Source organism: Barbatula barbatula (assembly GCF_947034865.1).
Source record: "Barbatula barbatula genome assembly, chromosome: 12".
Taxonomy (NCBI): Eukaryota; Metazoa; Chordata; class Actinopteri; order Cypriniformes; family Nemacheilidae; genus Barbatula; species Barbatula barbatula.
In genome coordinates, this window is record NC_136775.1 from 22,247,472 (window position 1) to 22,273,641 (window position 26,170).

General features: G+C 40.9%; 1 protein-coding gene across 3 annotated transcripts in view; it reads right to left on the minus strand.

Moving 5' to 3' along the window:
* ascc3 (activating signal cointegrator 1 complex subunit 3) overlaps positions 1–26,170 on the minus strand; it is a 124,534-nt gene that overhangs the window by 84,950 nt on the left and 13,414 nt on the right. For 2 of the 3 annotated variants that reach the window (XM_079470050.1, XM_079470049.1), the window contains exons 5-8: positions 21,956–22,076; positions 10,779–10,974; positions 8,405–8,540; positions 6,360–6,485 (exon numbers count right to left, since the gene is read on the minus strand). In XM_079470050.1, coding sequence (XP_079326176.1) covers positions 6,360–6,485; positions 8,405–8,540; positions 10,779–10,974; positions 21,956–22,076 — 579 coding nt within the window. The remainder of the gene's footprint in view (positions 1–6,359; positions 6,486–8,404; positions 8,541–10,778; positions 10,975–21,955; positions 22,077–26,170) is intronic. The other variant, XM_079470051.1, reaches the window with a different exon arrangement.

Consider the following 26,170-nt stretch of genomic DNA (forward strand, 5'->3'; position numbering starts at 1 on the left):
TGGTTTGAAGGGGCCAACACGACAACATCATCCGCAAATAGCAGAGACGAGATCGTGTGGTCCCCAAACCTGACACCCTCCGGCCCCTGGCTGCGCCTAGAAATTCTGTCCATAAAAATTACGAACAGAACCGGTTGTCAATCCATATAAATAAATACAAATCAAAACAATATTAAGTAAAAAAAGATTCACTGTTCTACTTTTAATATTATTTTATTCTTCAGGCATTTGACATTGGATATTCATTTGTTAGTTCTGTCATTTGGAAGCAGATGTATGAAAATCAAGAGGTAAACGACTGCACAGCTGCACAAATTTAAAAAGCTTTTTTCATATGTGGAGAGCAGCTGCAGTAATTTTGCTTTTTACAGCATTACTGTGAATATCAAGCTGGAGATAAAATGTGCCATTTGCAAGCAGTGTCACTTGAAAGTCACCTTTCATGAAAACAACTCAAACTGCTGTCAAATGAGAAGGAATAATTCATCCCACATCAAGAAAAGGAAACACATTGTGTTTTATCAAAACAAACATACAATATTTGTAACATTTGCTGTGCTCTGTAATATGTTAATAAAATGGTACAATGCCAATTTCAGCATAACATGTATAAACTAACATCTTAGTGAAGCATAGAAAATAATAACTCTAATGCTCTTAATTTTTCATTCTGTTAACTATTAGAATGATTGTCAACTTGGCAATACCACAATCACTCCCTCCGAATCAGCCAGGAACCTCAGAGTCAAATATCATGAACAGCATTCCTTCAATGATCAAAGACAACCCTTTGCAAAGACAACGTGATCCTGCCAATATGCCTTATTCAACATTAGAAAGGTTAGACTCTACCTCACTGAGCAAGAGGCACACCTCCTTGTCCAGGCCATGGTCATCTCATTGGTTGGACTACTCCAATGCTCTCCTTGCTGGTCTTCCTGCAAAGGCTATCAAACCACTTCAGCTGGTTCAAAACGCAGCAGCACGCCTCGTCTTCCAACAGTCCAAAAGGGCTCATGTGATCTCTCTCCACTGGCTACCGGTTGAAGCCTGTATCAGATTCAAGTCACTGATGCTTGCCTACAGGACTATCACTGGTTCTGCACCGGCATACATTCACACCCTACTACACTCCTACACCCCATCAAGAACCCTGCGTTCAGCAAGCGAGCGGCGCCTTGTAATCCCTTAACATAAGGGCACTAAATCCCTTTCCTGCTCATTCTCCTTCACAACTCCTTCATGGTGGAACATTCTTCCCAATGCGGTCCGGTCAACCACATCTCTCACAACCTTCAAAAAACTACTTAAAACAAACCTCTTCGGCGAATACTTGACAGACAAATGAAAAAAAATGTTATAAACTAACTCTCTTTCTTTCAACAGGTAGTGGTCTGGCTTTTGTTGAAACTAGTTACTCTGTATTAGCACCTATTGTACTGTTGCTCTTTTATGACATATCGCTTATTGCTCCCCGAACTCTGTGTAAGTCGCTTTGGAGAAAAGCATCTGCTAAATGACTAAATGTAAATATTAAGTTAGACAGTCAGAGCAGGAGTCAAGTGTTTATTACACTTAATGGACAAGAAATTAATTAAATTAACTTATTTTAAAGTCACCATGACATCAAAAGAAAAAAAATCATGAAATATGACAGTGTTTATTATAAATGATATATTTGGGTGGATCTTTATTATTTATTTATTTGCCTTTATGATCTTCATAATCAAAATCAGAAACGTCCCCTACTCTCTCCTCGGCATGACGTAGGTTTCGGCCTGAGGATGGGACTATATTGACTGTCCATATGCCAGGCTTTCCAACAATCCAATCAATTCAAGCCACGCCCTACATTTTTCACAATCCAAAGCTACTGTATGTTATTGAGATGTCTATTGCATTCAGAAATAAATAAATATAAACAGTAAATAATGCCATCAGTCACACTCATCTTTTATTTAGTTTACTATTCATTATTATTATCTCTTCAAAATATGAGGGTAAAGAGCAGGGCGTGAGTTTATAACAACTGTGTCTCTTCTTGCTAAATGTTACTTGCAAAACCTACAGTTATTCGATGACGGTATATTTGGACACAACTAATCCAGTCAATTTGAATCTTGTGTTAATGTTAGACAAATGCTCTGTCCATCTGCACCCTAAAAACGCTTCCTGTTGGGTACTTTTAACAAAAGCATTGTTTTCTCAAATTATGAAAGCAAGAAAATATATATTTTGAGAAAAAAAAACGATGAATTACAATTTCGTTAAAGTGAAACATTAATGTTTAATATAGAGCTTTATTACATGCATTGACATAAAAAAGCTGTATGATAAGTTAGCAGAACGGTTTCAGTATTGTCGTAAGTGACATTATATGCCGTTACAAAAACATTTTTACAGTTTCCTCTAATCCAAGCATTAGAGATCATCACTATCAATCAATGTGCTGAACACTTGATTTTCACACGATCGTGCTGATGTATACAAGTGTGCGTTTGTTTTCATTTGCCTTCGCTGCGGACGTAGCTCACCATATTTCTTCCCACAAATTAGAAAGGCTTTTACCGTTGGAGTCGAGCACAACGGCAGGGCTTGAGATTCATTAGTTAAAAGGTTTCCTAATAAATTCCCTCCTTTTAATGTTTCACACAGCTATTAAAGGCACGTTGAGCGACCATGTCCCTGTTACCCATTACGCCTTTCAATAAATGACAATCGCAAAGCACTTAAAAGAAAAAAAGGAAAAACACAAACAGGCAACCAGGCCTGCCGCTCAAAAGCGCCAAATCGCACATAAAGACATATTAGCCGTTTCACGCGGTTGTTTTATAAGAGTGAGGCACTTCGTTTCTGAGTTGCGGAGGCTTTAGTTAATGAATAGAGGCACTTCTCCACATCTACTAATTCACAACGCTTATATCAATCTGAATCACTCGAGACAGAAAGAGTGATCCGCTTTAACTGTGGACACCTGAAACAGGACAACTATGACGAAACTCCCGTGAAATCACACACTTTTCCGATGTTTGCCTCACTTGTGATGTATCGTTCTGCAGACTTTTAAAGCAAAAGCAGCTTCCACGTAGCCAAATGTAGGTGGAAAGGGTGCTTCATTGATTACGGTGTGAAGTCAGCGCTTTAATTAATGGCATCCTGAAAGGGAGGAAAACACAAGGCTGGAAATGAGCCCCGCGGGGGCTGGAAAATAAATCTGTGCTGTCCATTCCTATATTTACCCTCTTACGGATACTCTACCTCCTTTTTCGACTTTCAACAAAAACACACATAGGCATGCGGAAGACACTCGGTTCTGCTGCGGGGCGAGTTTGAGATCACCTCCTGTGTGTTAGGAACACCAGAAATGAGTGATGATCCGTTCATTTTTTGCCCGATTTCTTCACGTGGGCAACAACAGTCAAGTCAAGCGTATGTATGTCTCCATTAGGGCAGTAGTTTGACTCCCTGCTTTTAAACGCTCTCTCAGAGCAGTTATTATGTTTGACACCAGTGGCAGCCACTAAAAGCTGAAACGTCAAGCAACATCCGCCGTGCCAGCATCTAACATTACATGAACGCACCATTAGGTGGAAAAAAATGAGTAGCGAGACAAATATTAATGCAATAATAAGAGAATGGTGTCTCTCTGTGTTGAGATCCAAAGCTAAAAAATGATGCCTGGCATTGTGTTTTAGCAGGCCATTTACATGACTTTGAACATTTTAAATTTGAGGATGTTCAGAGACTACCGCAGCGAGCAGGATACAGTCCATGCCCAGACTTGGTGGCGACCCGACAAGCCCGTACTACAAAAATGTCAACTGCTATTAGGTTGTTAATGATAATATTGAACCAATTATCTACCTTTTTATTATGTTTATTTTCTTTTTTTTATCCTAGTTGTGCAAGCACTGTCAGGGTGTAGAGATGCTGTATATTCTGTCAGAGTGAAACTGGTCCCCCTGGTTGAGCCTGGGTTCTCCAGTTTTTTTTCTCAACTAGAGTTTTGGGTTCCTCGCCACCGTTCGCCTGACATCAGCTTTAGAATTTCATATAGGAATTTATATTCTGTATTATATTTGAACTGTGTTTCTCTCTTTTATCTGAAATGTGTGCTTCTCTGAGATAACCACGCTGCGTGTGTATATCGTGCACAATGCGTGTGGAATTGTGTTCTATGCATGAGGGAGTGTATAAACCCGTGTGCGTGTCAGTATTCTGTGTGTGTTCATTTTTTTTTACTTGTATAACTTTGTATAATTGTAAAATTGTTTTGCTTAAAGTCAATATGTTTAATGTACAGCTACATTGTAACAATGAAAATTGTAAAAAAAACTCTATTTAAATAAAGTTTACTTGACTTGAACTGAATCACGTTTTACTTCCATTTCAATGTTCAGAAAATGTAAACTGTATTTTTTTAAACCCACTTATAACATAAGCAAGAACAACTATATATACTGTATATATATATATATATATATGTATATATAGGATTTGCATAGTCGAATCTGAAATGTCACATCTTGCCAGTGTGCACACGTGGACTACACCAGGCGGTTAACAAAGCTTGAGCGCAACATTAATGCACCAAAAAACAATAAAACATTCATTTACAGAATTGGTTTAGAACAGAATATACCTTTATAATAAATACAAATAAAAAACTAAATAAGCCAGATTCAAGTCACAATGTGTTAGACAAAATGTCTAAAATCCAGGGGAATATACTTTCAAAAAACAAGACAAAAATAGTCAAATTAATGGACAATGTCCTTAAACATCACGTAATAATGCTGTGCCACTTAATAGACCAGATCTCGCCTCAAAACAATTTTTAAAACCTTAAAATTGTTTTTTATACAAACGGCAATATTACCAATATTAATTACCAATGAACTAAGGAGGAATGGGACCAAAAAGTCCCTTTCGCCTTTTTTTCCTGCGCACTCTTTCTCCGTCCGAATGCCGCGCACGCTTGCTTTCAGTGCAGAGACTGACAAGTTCTGAAAGTCTGGACCGTGCTTGCTGTATGTGGAGATTTTGATTAAATTACTTAATTTTCTTTTTTTTAAATGCAACGCAAAGTTCAGTCTAAGTAACGGACTAGGTGCATTTACAAACAAAGTGTTAATTCATATTTATATGTGCAGACATTCAGCAAGTGACAGATGTTTGGAAACTGTGTACACATTCATTTGCGAGTCATCTGCGGGTGTGTGCGGAACGTGCTGCTTCTCTTTACCGGTCTCACAGCACAGAAGATGCGATCCTGTGCTCGGTCATAGCCAGACCTTGTGGGTTTTGGTAGCCAACCCTTAATATGTCCAGTTGCTTAACATCATAAATTATATTTTTGGCGGCGCAGTGCTTGGCCGTCTGCTGCGCCACTGCCCATATAACCAAAATGTCATGATCCCCATTGCATAACAGATTCGACTGTGAGACTGATAGTCGAATCAGGCTCCTCCTATCGAAGCATCAAATCTTCCACTATTCGGGGTCACCCCTAATATATCCTGTATATACTTAAGACATAATACTTCTCAAGACTCGAGACTTACTGTAGAAGCAAATGCCCACTGCTCTGATTGTTTTGCATGTTAAAACGTTGATGTGATGTATTTTAAAGAACAAAATGGGTCAGACTGAGAAGGTTTCGAAAAAATTGTGTTAAGCCATTTATTATCCAGCATGTTTATTAAAGCTACCAGCTACTTAGCATTTTGTGAATGTGTATGACAGACTGACCGATGAATTATAACACAAACACACAAGCATGGCCACACGACAATTAAGACACAAAACACTTCGTCAGACGTGACTAATCGATTGGTTAACACTAACGATTTTGTCACACTTGCCGATCTTGAGAATGTGAACGAAGCTTGTAGGTAAGGCACGACCACACGGCTGTCAATATGATCAACACACTGATAACCGTGAAGGAGACCCAGACGAGTTCTCCGGTGCCGGCACATCCTCTCATACAAGCACTCAGACCCCATTCATTACAAACTTTATCTGGCGCGAGAAAAAGCCTAAGCTGCATGCATTGCAAGTTCTCTTGCACAAAGCAATGTGCGCTTGTAATATTAATTTGCAACAAACATCGACAAACAGGCAACTATCGTCTAAGTAATCAACTATCGCTAAAATGTCTAACTTTGGTTGAAACACGATAGTATCGTCAATCGGAACAACCCTACCAGGAATACTCATTATCAAGGGATTGAAGTAGTATTGACTGTCCCTATCCCAACAAAACAGGTCTCCGAACTGCATCTGACAGCATGTAGAGGTGAAGAATAGAAAAGGGGCACATGAAGTGTGAACACAAGTGCTGCTGAATGTCCAACCTCGTCCAGCTCCGAGATGTACACTGGTTTCTCCTCAAACCCAACAGGCATGGGCACGTTGGGGGGGATCTCGACCTCTTCATACATCTTGTTATTTTCTCTTTTGATCCCCTCTGGCAGCAGCATCTGAGAGGACACAGTTACATAAAAACATAATACAATTCAATTAGTTCACAACGTACTAAACAGTAAAGACCAGTGTGGAAGGTTACAGTCACCAGCAAGAAACCAACCAAACTCATTTTTACATAATCTTATGCCTCTTTATCGCCATTTCAGAGATTTGGGAGTGACTTCCGTACACACATGGAGTGATCATTTAAAGGATCGGCTCCCAAATTGAAATGCTGTCACTCACTGCTGTGTTTACATGGCCTTTGAGCAGTCTATGTATTCTGTTCTGAACACCTCATCTATTATACAAGTGTGAGAATAAATATCTAAATTTAGCACGCCGCATTTCCTCCAGCGTTTATAATTACAGCTCATCTTCAGCAGAGAGAGAGAGCATATGCTAAACTAATGAATGTTTCATATTTAGCTGTTGATCACAGTAGACAGTGTCATTACTCATCGTATCTGCCAAAAAACTGCAGCTATCCACTGCAGGACCCTAATAAAAAACCTTCTGAGGAACAACAGGGTCATACAAGATCTGTATCTGTATCTGTTCGACATTTATAGCAAAGCTGCTTGATCTCATAACAAAGGTAAATCCAGAATGACAATCACTCATTTAGCTCTTGGGACGGTGCTTTCTAGCAGGTGAAAAACTATGGTGGATACTATGGGCGCTACGGCTATGGGTGACTGTCAGTAGCAGCCTTTGCTATGTTTTACTCACAACAGAAGGGGCCTCCGCTTATAACCCAAAAAGAGAATTGTCCCCTGCCATCACCCGTACACACCAGGATCTTAATTCATCTGTAGTGTCCTACTGAACTAAATTGACTATAAAAAAAATCGTATTTTAGAGATTGTAAAAAAGATTTTTTCAACAAATAAAATCCCGGGTGGATAATAGTTTCTTGGGGTTTTAGAAAAGCGCATTATAAAGAAAATGTATTATTATTATTTCTTTGAAATGCAAAAGACGCCTCTGATGACTGTGATCAGTAAAAGATCTGGGCAAAAAGAGAAATTAAACTAAAACCGCCAACTGACCTTCACCACCAACATATGTATACGAGTGAATGCAGAGGGGGAAACGTCTGGTTTTGTAGTTTTCTATGTGCTTTTGGAACACCGACATTTTGGGTACTTTTCACTTCTATCGATAAACCCACAGCGCAATATAAACATAGTTGGTTACGTTCAGCTGAAGTGAAAGTCTTCATTGTGTTCTTAGAGCAAAAGTCATAACCAGAGTTTCTTGTCAGCTGTCAGCTAGAATCCCCCGAGGTTTTGTGTTTTTAATTTGAGAGTCAAAATAGGGAGAACACTGAAGGGTGAATACCTGAAACTAAAAGAGATTTTGAATTCATTTTCAGTACATATTAAAGCCCCTCTTACACTGGAAGTGAGACATGAATCTTGGATTGAAGAACAGATCCAAAAACTAGTAGGTTTCCTCCTGGTCATTTTTATGTGTACTAATGCTTGTGCTTGCTGCTACAAAATATTGAAACCACAGCCACATTTTGAAAACAGCACTTATAGAATGAAAAAGAGCAGAACAGGTTGGGTTATACAGTATTTAAGTCCTTTCACTTGACGTCAATCTGTCCTCACAGCAAGCAAGGCTCCGCTGGGTTTTGGGCTATAAACGCAGCTGTCTTGTCCCCAGCTCACAGAAAATGATGAAGGCCAAAGTAATTCATTAAAACTGCTGGAAGAAGGCCTGCCGCAGGCCGTTCTAATTAAAACATCATAAAAACTGGATTAAATACAAAGACTCTAGGTAATCTAGTGTGAGATAATGTGATACCATTGAACAGATTGGCATGATGCTGAGTAAACAAAGCACCGGGGAGACTTAAGAATGAAGATTTATCTTCCTCTGTGCCCTTACACTTATAAGCATTTCATTAGTGGACTTTCTTTACCTTGGATCCTCCGATGAATGCAGAAGTCTTGATGGCTTCACCATGAGAGTCATAAACGTGAGGGTAGTGGATGCGTTCGTATTCTCTTTGACGGACTAACACTGGGGAACTGCGCGCATTCAGCAAGGCCTGCTCTCTACATACAAACACACAACATACAGAGTTACTTCTCAACTGCCTTCACAAACATTTGAGAACCATTCAAATCATAAATGCATTTGGCCTTGGGCTGAAGCAAGTGGTACAAATACATGATCAGATGTTTCAACAGTCTACCATCTGCGATCTGATTGGCTAGCTTTAAGGAGTACGGTGCACCTGGTTATTTTGGTCCATCACAGAATCTAAATGTTGCAGACGGGTGTTTTGTTTAAAAATAAAACAAACAAAACTACATGCATACTTTGGATATCACATGTAAAGTGCGGAGTACAAGCAGACTTCATACTGAGTTTGTGACCAAGCCTGTGAGAATATAAAGTCTACGCAGAGTCTGATCTGTGTGTATTAGTCATCAGCTGCGCTGTTGCCTCCTAGCTTTGACCCGCCAGCCTGACAAGTGGGTCTGCATGCGGCGCCACCATGGCAGCAGAATCAGATGCTGCTTGTCGGAACTGGATTACCTATCCCTGTTGCAAGTCTTGTCTTTGGTGTATTGTGTACATGTTTTTCTCCCCACCTTCCCCATGTTATGCTTTATCTTCTTCTAAAAATACATTTCGTTGCACTGTATGTGTGTAATGACAATAAATTGAATCAAAATTCAAATTCAAAATTAAAGCATACATTTACATTACATTTACATTTACATTTATTCATTTGGCAGACGCTTTTATCCAAAGCGACTTACAAGTAGTTTTTATACAGTGGCACATTACTGCAGAGCAATCAGGGGTAAGGTGTCTTGCTCAAGGGCCCTTCAGTCATGACCTTCTGGCACTGAGATTAGAACCGGCAACCTTCTGATCACAAGCCCAACGCTCTAACCATTAGGCCACAGCTGACCCCCTACATGTGACCAGGGCATCACACCGACCCAAAAGCTCAGCTAGCGGTTGACCCTTGAGCTCTACGCACTGTAAGGTGACACAAAAGATCGTCTGTTCCGAGTGATCGTGTCCGAGTCAGTCTTTGTGGCATTACAGTACTCGGACTGAAAGACAATACTTTTACATGCAAAACGGGTGCCACATGTGTCCCTCATATACCCTAATGTTTAAATGGAGACCTCTGTTTACAAAAGTGGAATGTGACAGACTAATGGCGCTTTTCCACTGCATGGTACTGTCAGGTTTAGTGCGACTCGGCTCAGTACAGCTCATTTCACTTCGAGTCCATTTGCATTGCTCCCAAAAGTGAGCTGTACAGCGCCGTACCATGCAGCACTATGCAGTGGAAAAGCACCATAAAAATACTGAATGTACTCGTTTTTGATACTGACAAAAAAATTATTTCATCATTTAATCACCCTCATGTCGTCCCAAGCATGTCATGACTTTCTTTCTTCTGAAGAACACAAAAGAAGATATTTTGAAGAATGCTGGTAGACTAACAACACATGACACCACTTCACTTCCATTTTGTGTTTCACAGAGGAAAGAGTCATATACAGGTTTTCAATCACATGAAGGTGAATAAATGATGACAGAGTGTTTATTCGTGTGTGAACTATCCCTTTAACCTAATTGATGGATCAGTGTCATACTGTATATATAGTGCTCTGTTTATTTTTAATGCTTTAACAAAGTTCTCTACTAGGGTGTAGATATATCTATTCATTACTTAATTGTAATTATTATAACTTAAACATTTTTCAACAAAAAAGATTGTTTGCCACTCTAAGTTTAGTTCTATCCATGATAGCTGAGCTGTTGTGATATAAACGTACAGCAGAAAGGATTGGGTAAAGCATAGCTTAAACTTGACGTCATAATAATAATTCTATTGTTTAATTGATTTATAAAGATCTAATGTCATTTTTTTATTTGGCGTGGGATGGCAAAATACAGCTTATTAACACTCTGTCTGATTTTTTCCTACGAAATGATGAAGTGTGTGGAATTGTTTGCTGTGAGGTTGGTGCTTTGCATTGAGATGACAGAGCGGCTGACGGTGAGATATAAACACCTCATCTCTAATCTCCTCCTCATGCTCTGCCTCATTTGGACGGCAGCGTTTTTAATTAAACAGATCATTGCTCTTTTTCATCCTGAGAAAATTAAACATTAAGAGAAAATCCCTCCCGCAAAATCTCAAGATAGCACAGTTTTATCCAGCTCCTTCTAGCTCTCTCTCTCTGATGAAATATGTAGAGGGCCGCTTGCTTCTGTGATGAAAGAGAGAGAGACACAATGAAAGAGAGACATGCCCTCACCTCTGCAGTCTCAGCTCCGCGGGGTCCAAATGAAAAGTGCTCTCCCAGGACTCCCCTTCATCGCCGCGTTTCTCTCGTTTTCTCTCTTTCTTCTCTTTTCTGTAAATCTTCATCATCTCTTTTTCAATCTCGGACTGAACGGTCACCTGGCAGCCGTACATGGGCTTGGTGGACTCAGCAATCCCTTTGTTCTTGCCTTTTCACGAAAAAAAAAGAGAATATTGGGAGCAGTAATTACATTTTTTATATCGTGGCACTCCAAATCTAAACCTGTATCCTTCTAGAATAAGAAACATTGAAGGCATGTGCCGTGCCGACTGAAACAGACCAGAAACAGACACATAATGCAAAAGACCATATCATCTATTAAAGATTCTGTGTTATTCTGTGTCAGACATTATCAAATTATTCAAACGGTGATGAGAGATTTGTGTTGTAAACTAAATATTATTTTAAACAGTAAAGACATTTTGTCTGCATTCAAAAATAAACGAGGGTTTGACCCCTTTAAAACTATTTCTGCTCTTGTCTTGTACGATCTAAGTCCCGCTGGCGTAGTGAGTTGAATATTAACCCTATCAGAGGGTTAAACGCTATCAGACCGCCTCTGTCTGCAGCACAACAGCTCAATAAAAAGGCACATAGCTCTTGAAAGCAGATGAGATGGGATGATTGCATCGGGTCTTTGCTGATTGTCTGAATGATCTCTTCTTTATCTGCTCTTAAGGCTCAGCCACGGCAAAACCATCTGCTCCATCCATTCACGGCACGTCCTTCGCTCTTTTTACCCCAAAATAAAAATGTGGTCCTCATTTATTCAGAAAGTTAGCTAGTTTCCTGGACCAAAAACAATCCAATTTACAGTTATCAAAATCATTTACAATTTAATGAGCATTTTTCACCCTCTATGAATCTTAAATTAAACAGTTTTTTTGTGTGCCGTAAACTGTAAACACCCTTTATACAGGTAAAACAAGAAATCACAACAAGCTGTAAGTTTAAAGTTGGCATGAAATTGAAGATGATGGTTCTAATTGTTTTACACAGTGTTGCAGTATTTATTAGGAATGGTTTACCTGTGACCTTCCTTGAACCGCCACCTTAACGTGGTGGAGGGGTTTGAGTACCCGAGTGACCCTAGGAGCTATGTTGTCGGGGGCTATATGCCCCTGGAAGGGTCTCCCAAGGCAAACAGGTCCTAGGCGACGGGTCAGACTAAGAGTGGTTCAAAAACCTTTTATGATGTTTAAAATTACAAGGACCGTGACGTCGCCTGGTATGGCGCAACCGGGGCACCACCCTGGAGCCACTGGGTCCGGCCGGGCTCAGCCCGAAGGAGTGACGTGGGGCCACCTTCCCGTGGGCTCACCATGTGCGGGAGGGACCATAGGGGGTCGGTGCGTAGTGGATCGGGCGGCAGTCGGAGGAGAGTGCCTCGACAGCCCGATCCCTGGACACGGAAGCTAGCTCTAGGGACGTGGAACGTCACCTCGCTGGCGGGGAAGGAGCCTGAGATGGTGCGTGAGGTTGATAGGTTCCGACTAGAGATAGTCGGGATCACCTCTACGCATGGCTTGGGCTCTGGAACCACACTCCTCGAGAGAGGATGGACACTTCATCACTCTGGAGTTGCCCATGGGGAGAGGCGGCGGGCTGGTGTGGGTCTGCTTATAGCCCCCCAGCTCTCCCGCCATGTGTTGGAGTTTACCCCGGTGAACGAGAGGGTCGTTTCCCTGCGCCTACGGGTCGGGGTTAGGTCTCTCACTGTTGTTTGTGCCTACGGGCCGAACGGCAGTGCAGAGTACCCGACCTTCTTGGAGTCTCTGGGAGGGGTGCTGGAAAGTACTCCGACTGGGGACTCCGCCGTCCTACTGGGGGACTTCAACGCCCATGTCGGCAACAACAGTGACACCTGGAGGGGCGTGATTGGGAGGAACGGCCCCCCTGATCTGAACCCGAGCGGTGTTCAGTTATTGGACTTCTGTGCTAGCCACAGTTTGTCTATAACGAACACCATGTTCAAGCATAAGGGTGTCCATCAGTGCACGTGGCACCAGGACACCCTAGGCCGCAGGTCGATGATCGACTTTGTGGTCGTTTCATCTGACCTGCGACCATATGTTTTGGACACTCGGGTTAAGAGAGGGGCGGAGCTGTCAACTGATCACCACCTGGTGGTGAGTTGGAGCCGATGGCAGGAGAGGAAGCTGGACAGACTCGGCAGACCCAAACATACTGTAAGGGTCTGCTGGGAACGCCTGGCCGAGTCTCCTGTCAGAGAGATCTTTAACTCCCACCTCCGACAGAGCTTCAACCAGATCCCGAGGGAGGCTGGAGACATTGAGTCCGAGTGGACCATGTTCTCCGCCTCCAATGTCGAAGCGGCCACTCGGAGCTGTGGCCGTAAGGTTTCCGGTGCCTGTCGAGGCGGGAATCCCCGAACCCGGTGGTGGACACCGGAAGTAAGGGAGACCGTCAAGCTGAAAAAGGAGTCTTATCGGGCCTGGTTGGCTTGTGGGACTCCTGAGGCAGCTGACAGGTACCGGCAGGCCAAGCGGACTGCTGCCCGGGTGGTTGTGGAGGCAAAAACTTGGGCCTGGGAGGAGTTTGGTGAGGCCATGGAGAAAGACTATCGACTGGCCTCGAAGAGATTCTGGCAAACCGTCCGGCGCCTCAGGAGAGGGAAACAGTGCCCTACCAACGCTGTTTACAGTGGAGGTGGGAGGCTGTTGACCTCAACTGGGGATGACGGTGGAAGGAGTACTTCGAGGATCTCCTCAATCCCACCGTCACGTCCTCCATTGAGGAAGCAGAGGTTGAGGGCTCAGAGGTGGACTCGTCCATCACCCAAGCCGAAGTCACTGAGGTAGTCAAGAAACTCCTCAGTGGCAAGGCTAACCGGGGTGGATGAGATTCGCCCTGAGTACCTCAAGTCTCTGGATGTTGTGGGGCTGTCTTGGCTGACACGCCTCTGCAGCATCGCGTGGCGGTCGGGGACAGTGCCTTTGGGATGGCAGACCGGGGTGGTGGATGGATGGATGGATTTACCTGTGCATATCATTATTTGTTTGAAACCGTTTGCAGTTGGTAGTTTCACATAGCTATGCGTCACAATACGGAAAAAAACACAAATGCTACTTCCGCTTTATGCCGACTTAAATGTCAGGTCTTACAAGGTCTTACGATGACTACGTTTACATTTGTACCAATAATGTGACTATTTCCAATAATCAAGAGTAAGAACTTAATCGCAGTAATATGTTTACATGACTCTTCACTCCTGTTTACATGCAGTTTTATTCCAAGGTGCCGGAATAAGGGGGCGTGGCAGATCCAGCAAGTTAGTGGGGTGGGGAGAAGTAACGGATTTCGCATTCTCTGAGGGGTTTTCTATCTAACTATTTAGATGTATTGAAAATGCGCATTAAAAAGCCTAAATGGAAACAGACATGCAAAGATAATCTCAGAATTATCAAAGAAATTCAACTGGATTTTAACTTGAGTTTATATTTGTTCAAATGCACGTTAAGGTGATGGAAACAGTTTATTATCATAATAATGTTGTGAATATTTGTGCATGTAAAAAATGTAAACACAGACCGCGACATTTGTGTAGAATTCAGAAGTTTAACGTTAAATTTAAATGACACCTGCGGGTGCAGATGGAGTCTGCCGTGTTTAAGCATTTAACCATCCTATAAATTTTCTTTATTTTGCAAAAGCATTTTATACTGCTTAGTGCAAGTGTGAACACGTCTAAAAGTAGCTTACTTTTGAAGATCTAATGACGTACTCAGTCATATCTGTTTGACCATAAATCATCAAGTTGTTTCTGCCATTATAAGTAACAGCTCAAGCGATTAATGGCTGGAATGCACTACAACACTTTTAATATCTGAACAGATTTTTCAAAACTAGGCCTCATACACTTGCCGACTTTATAAACGGTTAAGGCTAAAATACACTACACGACTGGTATCATATACTAGCAGAGTTTCGGAACGCAACAAACATTTGCATATGTTTCGCGTATTTAACACCCACATTCCAGTACATAAGAGTAGTATTACGGCAACACAAGACTTGTTATGTTCTGCAATTTTAACCAATCTATACCTGCAAAAGCATTGTTTGTTTATATGTTTGCAGAGCGATTTCTTTAGGTGTTTCCATATTTTTTGGGAGGCTTAATTTAGGTTTGTTTGTTAAAAAGCGATTAGGTTTATATAGATATAAAAGCGGGCAATTGCAGGAATATACATTTGAAAACCTTTTGTCAAAAAAAGCATTTCAATGTGTTCTTCTAATACAAGGTTTTTTTTTGCATTGCTTTTTTGGTCAAATCTGGCAACAAGCCAGGTAACTGCTGACATTCTGTGGTTTCTCACACCACACATACAGAGTTACGTCTCTGATGCACGTTTAACTGTAGTACTGTGTGGATACACGCGGTATGTGTTGTAAAATCGGCTCAAAATATCAAACATGCTTTGATATCCTCCGAATGGAGTCTGCAGATAAAAAGTCGAGTCTATACCCATCATCAACTACGCGACTTTCTGAGAAAGGAAAGTAGTCTGCACCATTTGCCCAAAATCGACAGACATTCTGCAACAACTTTCGACTAGTCCCGACTGGAAATCGGGACAAAGATCTGCATGAAAGTCAGGTAGTGTATTTCAGACTTAAGGCGTTTACATGCCTTCTTATGCGATTAAAAGCAGCGTACGCCACATATGTTACTTTGATTACGCTTACTGCGATTAGGAGCTTAATCTTATTATTTAAATCGAATTATTGCGTTTACATGAGGTAAAGTGTAGTCGCAATATTGGCAAAAATTATATTCATATTATACTCGCATTATGATGGTGTACTGTATGTAAACGTAGTCAATGTGACCGATTCCTAAATCATCAGTCTCCACTAAAGAGTGCCACACAAACTTTTACGTTACAACTCACTTCAAGTTTCTGATCTAACCACTAGATGTAATTCATGTGGACAGGTTAGGTTGTTAAGTTTGAATGAGCTCAGAATGATGAACACTCTCTTTAGGTTTGGAGAGCAAATGCTGCAGTGTGTTTAGTATGCATGTTTGAACTTCTGAATAAGCCTTAGTATATAAAAGCTTGTTTCAACTTCAGATTCATGCATGAAATAAAGTCACAGCGATTATTCATGATAGACGATGAGTGAAAGGTGAAACCCACTGCTGTGACACGACACCTCGAGACAGAACCTGAGGTTCAGGTTCCTCAGAGTGAGACGACTCAGTTTCCACACAAGTCATTACAAAACAAACGCATTTAACCAGACACGTCTCCTCTTTAATCTTAATAACTTAATCAACTGCCCCTTCTACTTTCCCAATGGGACATCCATGTCATCTGTGCTCATCCGACTGGATCTGTCTGCTGCTTTTGACACTGTGAATCATCACATCCTCCTGGCTTCTCTCAGTGCTATGGGTGTCTCTGGAATGGCGTTGTAATGGTTCGAGTCCTACCTCGCGGGTAGGTCATTCAGAGTATCCTGGAGTGATGAGGTCTCCACGTCCCAATAGCTCAACACGGGGGTGCCACAGGGCTCAGTGCTTGGACCGCTACTCTTTTCCATTTACATGACATCCCTCGGCTCGGTCATTCAGAAGCATGGCTTCTCCTATAACTGCTATGCGGATGACACACAACTCTACTTGTCATTTCAACGGGACGATCCAACGGTCTCTGCTCGCATCGCGGCATACCTGAATGAGATCTTGCTTTGGATGAAGGATCATCACGTGCAGCTGAACTTTGCAAAAACGGAACTGCTTGTGATCCCAGCCAACCCAAAGATTTACCACAACCTTGCCATTCAACTAGGCTCATCAACTATTACACCGTCCAGCACAGCCAGAAACCTGGGGGTGGTAATCGATGATCGGCTTAACCTCACAAGTCATGTTGTCAGCACCACCCGGTCCTGTACAACATTAGGAAAATTAGACCTTTCCTATCAAAGCACTCTACGCAAGTTCTAGTCCAGGCTCTTGTCTTGTCCAAACTGGATTATTGCAATGCACTTTTGGCTGGACTTCCTGCTTGCACAATCAAACCTCTCCAGATGATCCAGAATGCGGCGGCAATAGTTGTCTTCAATGAACCGAAGAGAGCGCATGTAACTCCGCTCTTCATCAGGTTACACTGGCTCCCTGTTGCTGCCCGCATAAAGTTCAAAGCTATGCTCCTGGCCTACAAGACCAACACCGGATCTGCACCATTGTATCTCCACTCGCTAATGCAGATCTATGTTCCTGCTAGATCCCTGCAGTCTGCAAAGGAACAACGACTAGTGGTACCATCCCAAAAAGGAAAAAAGTCACTCTCCCGTACCTTCTCTGGATCTGTTCCACATTGGTGGAATGATCTACCTGCTGCTACAAGATCAGCAGTCTCGGTTGCAAAAACGCATCTCTTCCGTCAACATGTCTCTGATTGATTTTAACCTAATTCTTTTTCCTTTCTTTTTTCTTATTCCAAAAAAAACCATTAACCTCACTATTCTTCGCTTTGTATACTGTGCTAGGCTTTAATGGACTAGTTTGATGCACTTATGTGTTTATAATCACTTCCAATGTTTCCTCATCTGTTTCCTTATTCCAATGTTTCCTTATCTGTATCGCTTTGGATAAAAGCGCCTGCTAAATGACAAAATGAAATAATACAACATGCCCGTTTGAATCTAAAATTGAATGCTGCATATTCTTATGGTCATCCCAATGACCTGTATCATCATGCAAAGACATTGGACATGTGACTAAATCAATCGAAAAGTTTACCCGAGTGGATGGCATTCAGCAATTCAATAGAGAATTTCATACGAGCACCTACTGTATGCCCAAACAACACAATGCACAACAATTTTCAGACAATTTTCTTAATTGTACTCAAGAGGTAAAGAGCAGAGTGATTTATTACTCCTCTCATTTCACTGAGCTTTAGGTAAAACAGTGTTTCTTGCAGCATGTTTACACCGACCGGATGCTAGTGCCGTACCACCACAATGCCTTGAGATTTTCTATTCTGAAAGTGTCAAAGCTGCACGTCATTCAGTTTACTAACAGTGACCAATTAGATTCATTTTTAACAGAATCAATTCATTTGCATGGGCTGATTTATTATAGCATAATAATCCAATGCAACTGATATAACAAAAGCTTTTGCAAAATACATTTTACAGTGTATCATCGCTCAAACATGCACACTTTTGCAAATGGCAAAGGTCACGCAGATGTGTGTAAACGCTTATTTTTTTAAATAGAAAACAAATGCTGATCACAAAGTAAAACATCAAAGCATTTTCTGTAGCATCTAACACATACTGTATTATATCTCTTGAGCACTGGCTTTTAAACAAAAAGCTTGAAAATGTGTAATGTATTTAATCAATTCTCAAAATAATAATAGACAACATAACAACAGAGAACAAACTTTTCATGACCTCGTATGCCGGTATGAATGACCGCGTATGAATGTCTATGGACTCACACATTTACGGGACGCGGGGTCACGGTTTGCCCTGTGATTTTTCAAACCATTCCTGAGCGCTGTGTCATGCATTTTTAGACTCAAAGGTGCGTCATGTACCAACCACTCATAAGTCCTGTGGCATAGGTGCAACACTGTTCTCGTAAAATATGTGATGCCACGGGGCCTTGGGCACATCAAAGTCATAATCCGTTCCTGCTTGTATGTTAGTAAACTAGCTCTAAGACAAAAAAATATATAACATATTCCTTTTGGTCTTTAAATGGTATCAGATGAATATCACAAAAAAGACACTGTATTCTGTATTTGGTCCAAGAAAATAAAAACTGAAATGATAACCAGGAGGCAAGTCATCTTAGCTGTGATCTTCTCTTATTCACATCAATAATAGCATTAGACTACGGCCTTCTGCTTTCATCATATTAATGTGCGGCTGCCGCTGGTGTGGTGAGCTGAACTGCTTTCACGCCAACAGGTTTCACTTCTTTGCCTTTGGCTGCTCAAACAAACACAAACATCCAGACCAGAACTAACCTTTAAACCAGCTCAAAAAACAAAAAGGTCTTCATGGCTTCCTAGAAAATCCATAATTATCTCTGACTATATGAGCAGAATATTTCTTGTTTAATCAATATTGGCTGTGCTTTCCAAGTAAAATTCCTCAACTATAAATTGGTCATGAAAAACACAACTGTGCTTGATCTTATGAATAAAATAATTTAAGCAAGTAAGGCGAAATCACACAAGCAAGAGTGGTGTTGTGCTGAATATCGGCATGGCTGCGATTTAGCGATGACATCACAATTATGAGTGTAATATTACAGTTAACAAGTCATTCATATTGCTTAACTTTGAGAAAAGCAGCCTGTTATCTTGAGATTGGAAAGAGTTTTAAAAGAAGCCAAGCTTTACATGTCACCAATGCAACAACAGAAAGCCTCTACTGAAATGATATACTCCCCTACGTTAATCCAAACCCATATCAAATAAAGGCATCTTTAACCAAAATACAATATAAAATACATAACTATGTCTTCAGACTTCAGAGTATAAAGACCTTACATAACGAAGCGGTATGATTTTATTACCTTAGAATGAGCTAGATCTATCTACATACAACGCGGGTCCCCTCTCTTGGAATTCACAATGTTGTATCTACAATAGATGGACAAACTGCTCTACAGAAAGAGTTTCTTAAATACATTATCTCCTTCGGCATAGAAGCAAAAACGTGCTGACATCTTAGTCCTCTCTCGGCCTCCGTTTGCTTCAAAAGTGAGGGCTAGAGTGAGCCATTGGTTGTGATTCACAACTCCTCTCCCCTAGATGCCGCTAAATTTCATACAGATATCATAAAAGAGGTCCAGTGTATGTTACTGCATTGAAAATGAACCAAGTTCAATCATTCAAATGTATACCTTTTGTTTTTCAAAGAAGGAATTCACACAGGTTGAAACAAGAGCAGGCCACTCATGTCTTCACACATGCATAAAAGATCCTACAGTAGAATATACACATTCATGGCACTGTCTCTGAACTTGGTTGTGCTATCAAAGTTCCACAATGCCTGCTACTGCCGTGCTTTCTTATGCCAAACTGGTTGTAACCACATACACATCTGAAGGCTCTGACAGAAATGCCTATTACAGAAAATCAGCTCATACTTTTAGATCTGAGAACACTATTCTGAAAGGCTCAGTCCTGGTCTTGTCTCTCCTTTCTGTCACAGATATTGACTGTCAAGACTCCAAAGGTTCTTCTGAATTATTCATAGTGTCTTGGGCATCTTCGCTACCTCCTTAACATTTCCATCTCAAAGGCGGCTCTGGGTCTTTCTTCTGAGCTGTGTTTGGGATATGGTCGCATGGGCACCCGCGAGCCCTTACAGACACTGTTGAATATACCCTCCCCTCTTTTGCTGTCGCATTCAAGTAATGGGCTGCTGTTACAGGAACACATCTGCCTGTGAACAAATAATGATCTTATGAAACTATTTTGTAGTTCAGACGATTTATCTTAAGTATTTTAGTTTCTTATACAGCCAGTTAAGATTTAAGGCATCTTGTTCTTTATTATAACTAATTCCTACATCTAAGAATGCAATCCACCAATCCGAGAAGTCGCTCTTGCCATGGAAGCGGAAACTGTGATAAAAGATCACGCCAGCTAGAGGACACTTCCCTCAAACCCAGTGAATGATGTAATCAGCAAAGCCAAACTTTCAAACTACTAAGAAATATAATCATTTAATATAATTCACAAAATAATGTGTGTCCTATTTATTATTAGTTCAAATACTGTTAGAGTCAGACTATTTCCATTACTCCCTGCACGTTAAACAATCTTTACCAAATAAATGCCAATTTATCGAGACATACTGAAAAGAAAACTCTAAACGTAAAGAAAGTAAACAAAGTGCTAGCCAACATTGACTCTTATAGATGCTTTCACACATCTGAAATGGAAAGAACAACCGTGGGAGCTTTATGCTAAAAGCTCTGAAAGACAGCATGAGGTCTTTCTCCACAAATAACACATAAATGCGCCTACTTCCAACATGAAAGATCAGCTATAATAATGCCATCATTTTCATAAATGCAGTGAATTGTGACAAGCCCACAGACAATAACATGTGCAGCACTAAAGTGAGAAATGTAAGCATGCTCAATGTGGAGAGACTTTGTTTACAGCGAGAAAGAGACATGCACAGTTCTTCGGCTGGACTGTAATTTTTTCCGCTATATGTCAAATCTCAGTTAGCACTCTCCTCGGTGAGCACTCAGCCATTAATGAGCTCTTGAAAGACTCCATCCATTAAACTTCTACTTTTTTATGAAATGGTCCCGTTCAGTAAGTGTTCACAAAATTAGTACAATTACCAGAGGTCACCTCCACTAGTCCACGTAAAAAGCTTCAGGAGCAGGTGAAGTATTCACAAAGCGGCATTGTAATATCTTCAGTAGCAAATTATTTTGCAGCTACTCAACAAAAATCGCTGTATTCATTTTAAAGGGTAATTTCAACCTTGATCTTTTGACAAAAAGGAGATTGACGTACTCTGAAAACATACAGTTTTTACAAAATTTGGCCCTCATTTTTAAGAGCTTTTACTGAAACTAAGCTATGTCCATAACCCTTTCTAAACCCATGCAACCATGTGATATCACACAGATAAATGCATCAACGCATAGACGTGTAAGTTTCACATCAATGATACCAATTGGGTGATCAGAAACTTGGCCCGCCTAGTCAGGAAGATGTCATTAAAGAGAACGGAATGAATGAGAGAGCCACGTGTGCTTGTAAGATCTGTATGTACAGTTACATTAATGCAGCGCAGGCAGACTATTTATTTACTTAATTTAATTCATTTGAAGTCTTTTGCTATTTAATAATCCCAACACCATGATTTCTATTTTATTCTTAGACAATTTATTCAATTTAAGGAAACTGTTAAAAGATGCATGGGGTGGTGAAGACATGATGTAATGTTTGTGTCAAATCACAAGGGTTACAGGGAGGGATAAACTGCAGCTTTTGAGATGCACCAAGCTGTTAACACCAGCAGAGGTATGAAGTACTACAAACACCGGCAGAGATCTTTGATAGGTTCTGCCTGTGGAAGCCTGAGGAGTTTTGGCTCACCTGATGTGTATTGACCTCTGCTGTCTGATGGCGCAGACACCAGAGCGTCCACAATTTCTGACCTTCTCTGGAGGAGCACAGAGATCATCTCAAAGCCTTCAAGACCAAGAAACTCAAACATCTGATGGTGAAAGAGAGAAGCAAGAAAAGATCAAAAACAAAGCAAGACAAAGTAAGGTGACCATAACATAATGGCCCATTTTCCACATAAATGAGCATATGAAAATTACAATTTGTAGTTCAATAAACAGAATTCCTGCAAAGTATGCTAAACTGTGTCCCCTTGTCACATCCATAACATGTTTATTATCCTTCTTCAAACTAGAAGACTGGTGCATAGACTGATACGTTTCTGAGGTCTAGTCTTTTAGCAGGTTTAGCAAAGTATAAACAGATATTTCAATATTAAGGCTTTCAAAAATAATAGATTTCATGATGCAGATTTGGACCATTACTGCATCGATGCATACAAACATATACTCGATTAATAAAACATCAAATGTGCCTATTGTTACTGTTCTATTGAAAATAGAAAGTGTTCTTATATGAAAACGTTGCTTTAGAAGAATCATCTTTCAGACTGTATTTTCAGCACGACCAGCAATTGTGCGTCTCTCTCACTCTCTCTTCTTTCTGGCCAATTCAGATGAGTGTGTGTACTGTAAATAAAGCGCATTTTCGCATTTCCATTTTGAACTTTTTAAGCTATTTAAAGTTGTTTAAGAAGTTAATAAGCTCTCGATCGGCATGTTAAAGACACCACACTGCATCTACTGCTACTACTACTAGTACTACTACTACTACAACTAAGAGTATATTCGGGGCTTTGACAAGAAAGAGCCACAAAAGCTACAGTTGTTTACAAGTGAGCAATGTGACGTGACGAAATACTATAAAACCTGTACAGAAATTCCGTCCCCACTGGATGCGGGGCTAAATAAGGCCTTGTTCTTAAGGCTCTCTGTTGCCTTTTGTCGTGCCGCTCAGATGCGATGCAGACGGAGTGGTGCACTTAGCAGTGTGCATCTCAGGGTCTGCTCTACCCTCTCTGCACGACATCTACAACAGGCAATGCAAAAGTTGCAGTTTTATAAGTGTACCAGATGCACATTTCACTGCATGTTAACAAAGTATCTGTGACAAATGAAATCGTAAACCTTGGGAGTCAAAGTGCGAGGAAGACAGACTTACTTGTGCAGTGATATTTAAAATAGATGATGCAAGGCATCGTGATGCATCGGAAAATTGAATTGAATCATTGACATAATAATCGTCTGCAGTATGTCTGAGGTGTGATATGTGCACAGTTTCTAAAGACCAAACTTTCCTGACATTTGTAAAAAGTCAATCAAAAGTGTCAAAGGCACTATAAATGGAATGCCAGAAAAATGCGTGGACTTTGTGCCACCTTAAAACCCATTTATTTATGTGGCATTTTTATTTATGTGACAATCTATGCCTTTTGCTCATTAGGCAATTACCATCATACAAATGTAAGCAACTAGACTTAAAAAGTGAAAGTTAACATCACAAAGCACACTTTCGCTTTTCTTTGACACCCTTAAACAAGGAGGCATGCCACATCAATTTCCAGCTGTTATGTTTCTTAAGCGATCCATCAGTGTGCAATTTTCTCAAAAGAAAAGGTGAATCCTAATTAGCTTTAAAATGAGCTTTATCGTCGCAACTCCAACTACCATGCTTTTCATTGCTCTAAATCTATTTGCTTTTGCAGGAAATGTCACCGTTTCCAAAGAACAAATGTTCTTTGCTGGCTCTTTAGGTTTAATGGTAGTGAATGGAAAGCCTTTTAACTTTGCTGCTGTTGACTTTAAGAGTGACACATGCAGAGAACAGTGGAGAGTCAAACACAAAGGCCATCCCATATCAGTGTCCAAATGTCAACTACGTGAGGAACATCTGAACGGGATGTAGATCAGGCACTGTAGTTCAGATGTGCTCAGTGTTGGGACTCATATCACGTGTTCATATCAAGAATTCACATTGCTAAATTATTACGCAATGAGCAATGTGTCCGAATGTGCAGTATTAATGAAACAGCTTCCGCCAAGATAAGTCATCATCGAGTGGACCTACAGTAAGAAGCTTCCAGTTTCAGAAAAAAATACTGCACAACTGTGAGCCGAGCAGCACTGTTTAAGGAAAAGGGAAATAGGTAACAAGTAATTGTATTTTGTTTTTGTTGTATGCTATTAAGACCCAAGTTAATAATTTTCCAATATTAATGGTTGAAAAGGACTTCATTGAACGCACTAAATACTTGCACAGTAAGGATTTCGGAAGCACTATGTTTTATCTCTACATTTTTCGTTCACTACAAAAGTGGGTTAGGTTTGTACACCAGTGATCACTGATGCCCATGCCCTGTTGAACATTCAAATTCAGAAGAATGCCAAATAACCATGAAACAATCATCATTAGACTAATTATTGAGATAATTCATGATTAACTACTTCAATATATGTTCAGGGTATCTGCATATGATAACAGCACACTGTTTTTACCAAGAAACACCTTCAGATTCATGAAGCACACAATGGATTCAGTCCAGCTGATCTTTTGTTAGCCAAACAGTGGGCTATATTCACAGTTGACTGCACTCTGGGGTCACAAATGAGCAGCTATGCCTGATCTCAGTAATAAATGTGTAGGCAGACTTGCAAATGTGAACTTTAAAGTTGAGCCACAAGGCTACAACACATATCTTTGATCTACCTTCCTTAGGCAAATCGTTTCTGGCTGGTTTTATGCGGCTGAGCAACAAGCAAGTTCTTTGCCTACTAAGCCACACTTAAAATCCCATAGTATCATTTCATTAGATATCTAAATATCAAGGCAAATGGTAGACATCTTAAAACTAAAATGTCAAGAAATGTTGTACTTGAGAACCTATCATCTCTGGATTGAACTTGAAAAGGCCAATGAACTTGGCGAATGGCCCCGTACATACGGGTAAAAAAGGTCAATGGCCTGCTCCATTCATTCATCTTTTATCTTCGGAACCTACGAGGCTCTTTAAAGGGATACTTTCATATCAAATACAAATGTCCTCATCCTCAAGGCATCCCATCTGAATATGGTTTTCTTCTTGAAGAATAGTGCAGTCAGAGTTATGATACCACGTATCATTTTAATTCCAAGCAGTAGAATGGGTGTTGATTCTTGCCTAACCCTTCCTCAAGAGGCTGAGCTCTGAGGATAAGCTGCGCGATGAAGATACGCTGTCAGTTGCAGCCTCGGAGGGCGATTTAGTGGCATTGGACCCAGACGAAAAACAAAATAACTTTTAGTCACGTGACTGGGACGGGACAAGAAAAAATGTCAGCGGGAGTGGGTGGGAGCGAACATAAACTAGATGTTTTCATTTTGATTAACTCGGTTCTATCTCTATATGCTCTCCTATTTGCTTTGGTGTGGCTGGGTAAGGGAATGACGCGCTTCATACCCATAACAGTTGGTGGCAGTAATACAGCAAGTCCGGATCTGGACCTCTGCTTCGTCCTTTCTGGACAGAGAGCCATTTCATATTGTTTAAATTGAGCAGCACATCTACATAGCAGAGCTTTACACATCACATGCACTCAAGAGACTTTATGTTGATGATCTTGCTACCAATATCTTTATTTGGCATCAAACGCGCTTTATTTGAACCCTTTCCGCTCAGCGAGCGCTGCTTCTCCCACCAAAGTCGTGTTGTATAAAGACCCGCTGACACCAAGAGCAGGTAAATAACATTAAATAAACACAACACAGGAGTGGAAGGGAATTGTAGTCATTCTTCGGGGATCGGGAGGGGATTTCGTCCCGTTTTTTTTCGTGGGATTGGGATGGGACTGGATTTTTTTGTGGGAGTTTAAAAATCCACTCCCATGTCACGCTCTATCGCAGACTTCCGCCACCTGGAGAGGTCCACCAAGACTCCCCTCCAAGGCTAACACCACCGAGGCTCAGGCTCCTTCCGCTTTGCACGCCATGGCTATCCTGCAGCCCTTATGCAGGAACTCACAATGTCCACCTTAGTGGTCCAGGAGTGACACCGCTGGTCCGCTCGATGTGCCAATCTCGCTCAGGGAGAAGGGCGTACAGATTCTCAACTATCTTTAACTGTATTTAAGTGCAAGATGATGCAGTATCCCATTCTGTCTCGACAAAACGTCGAGAGACTGTCAGAAAGGTCCCTCATGCCATAACACT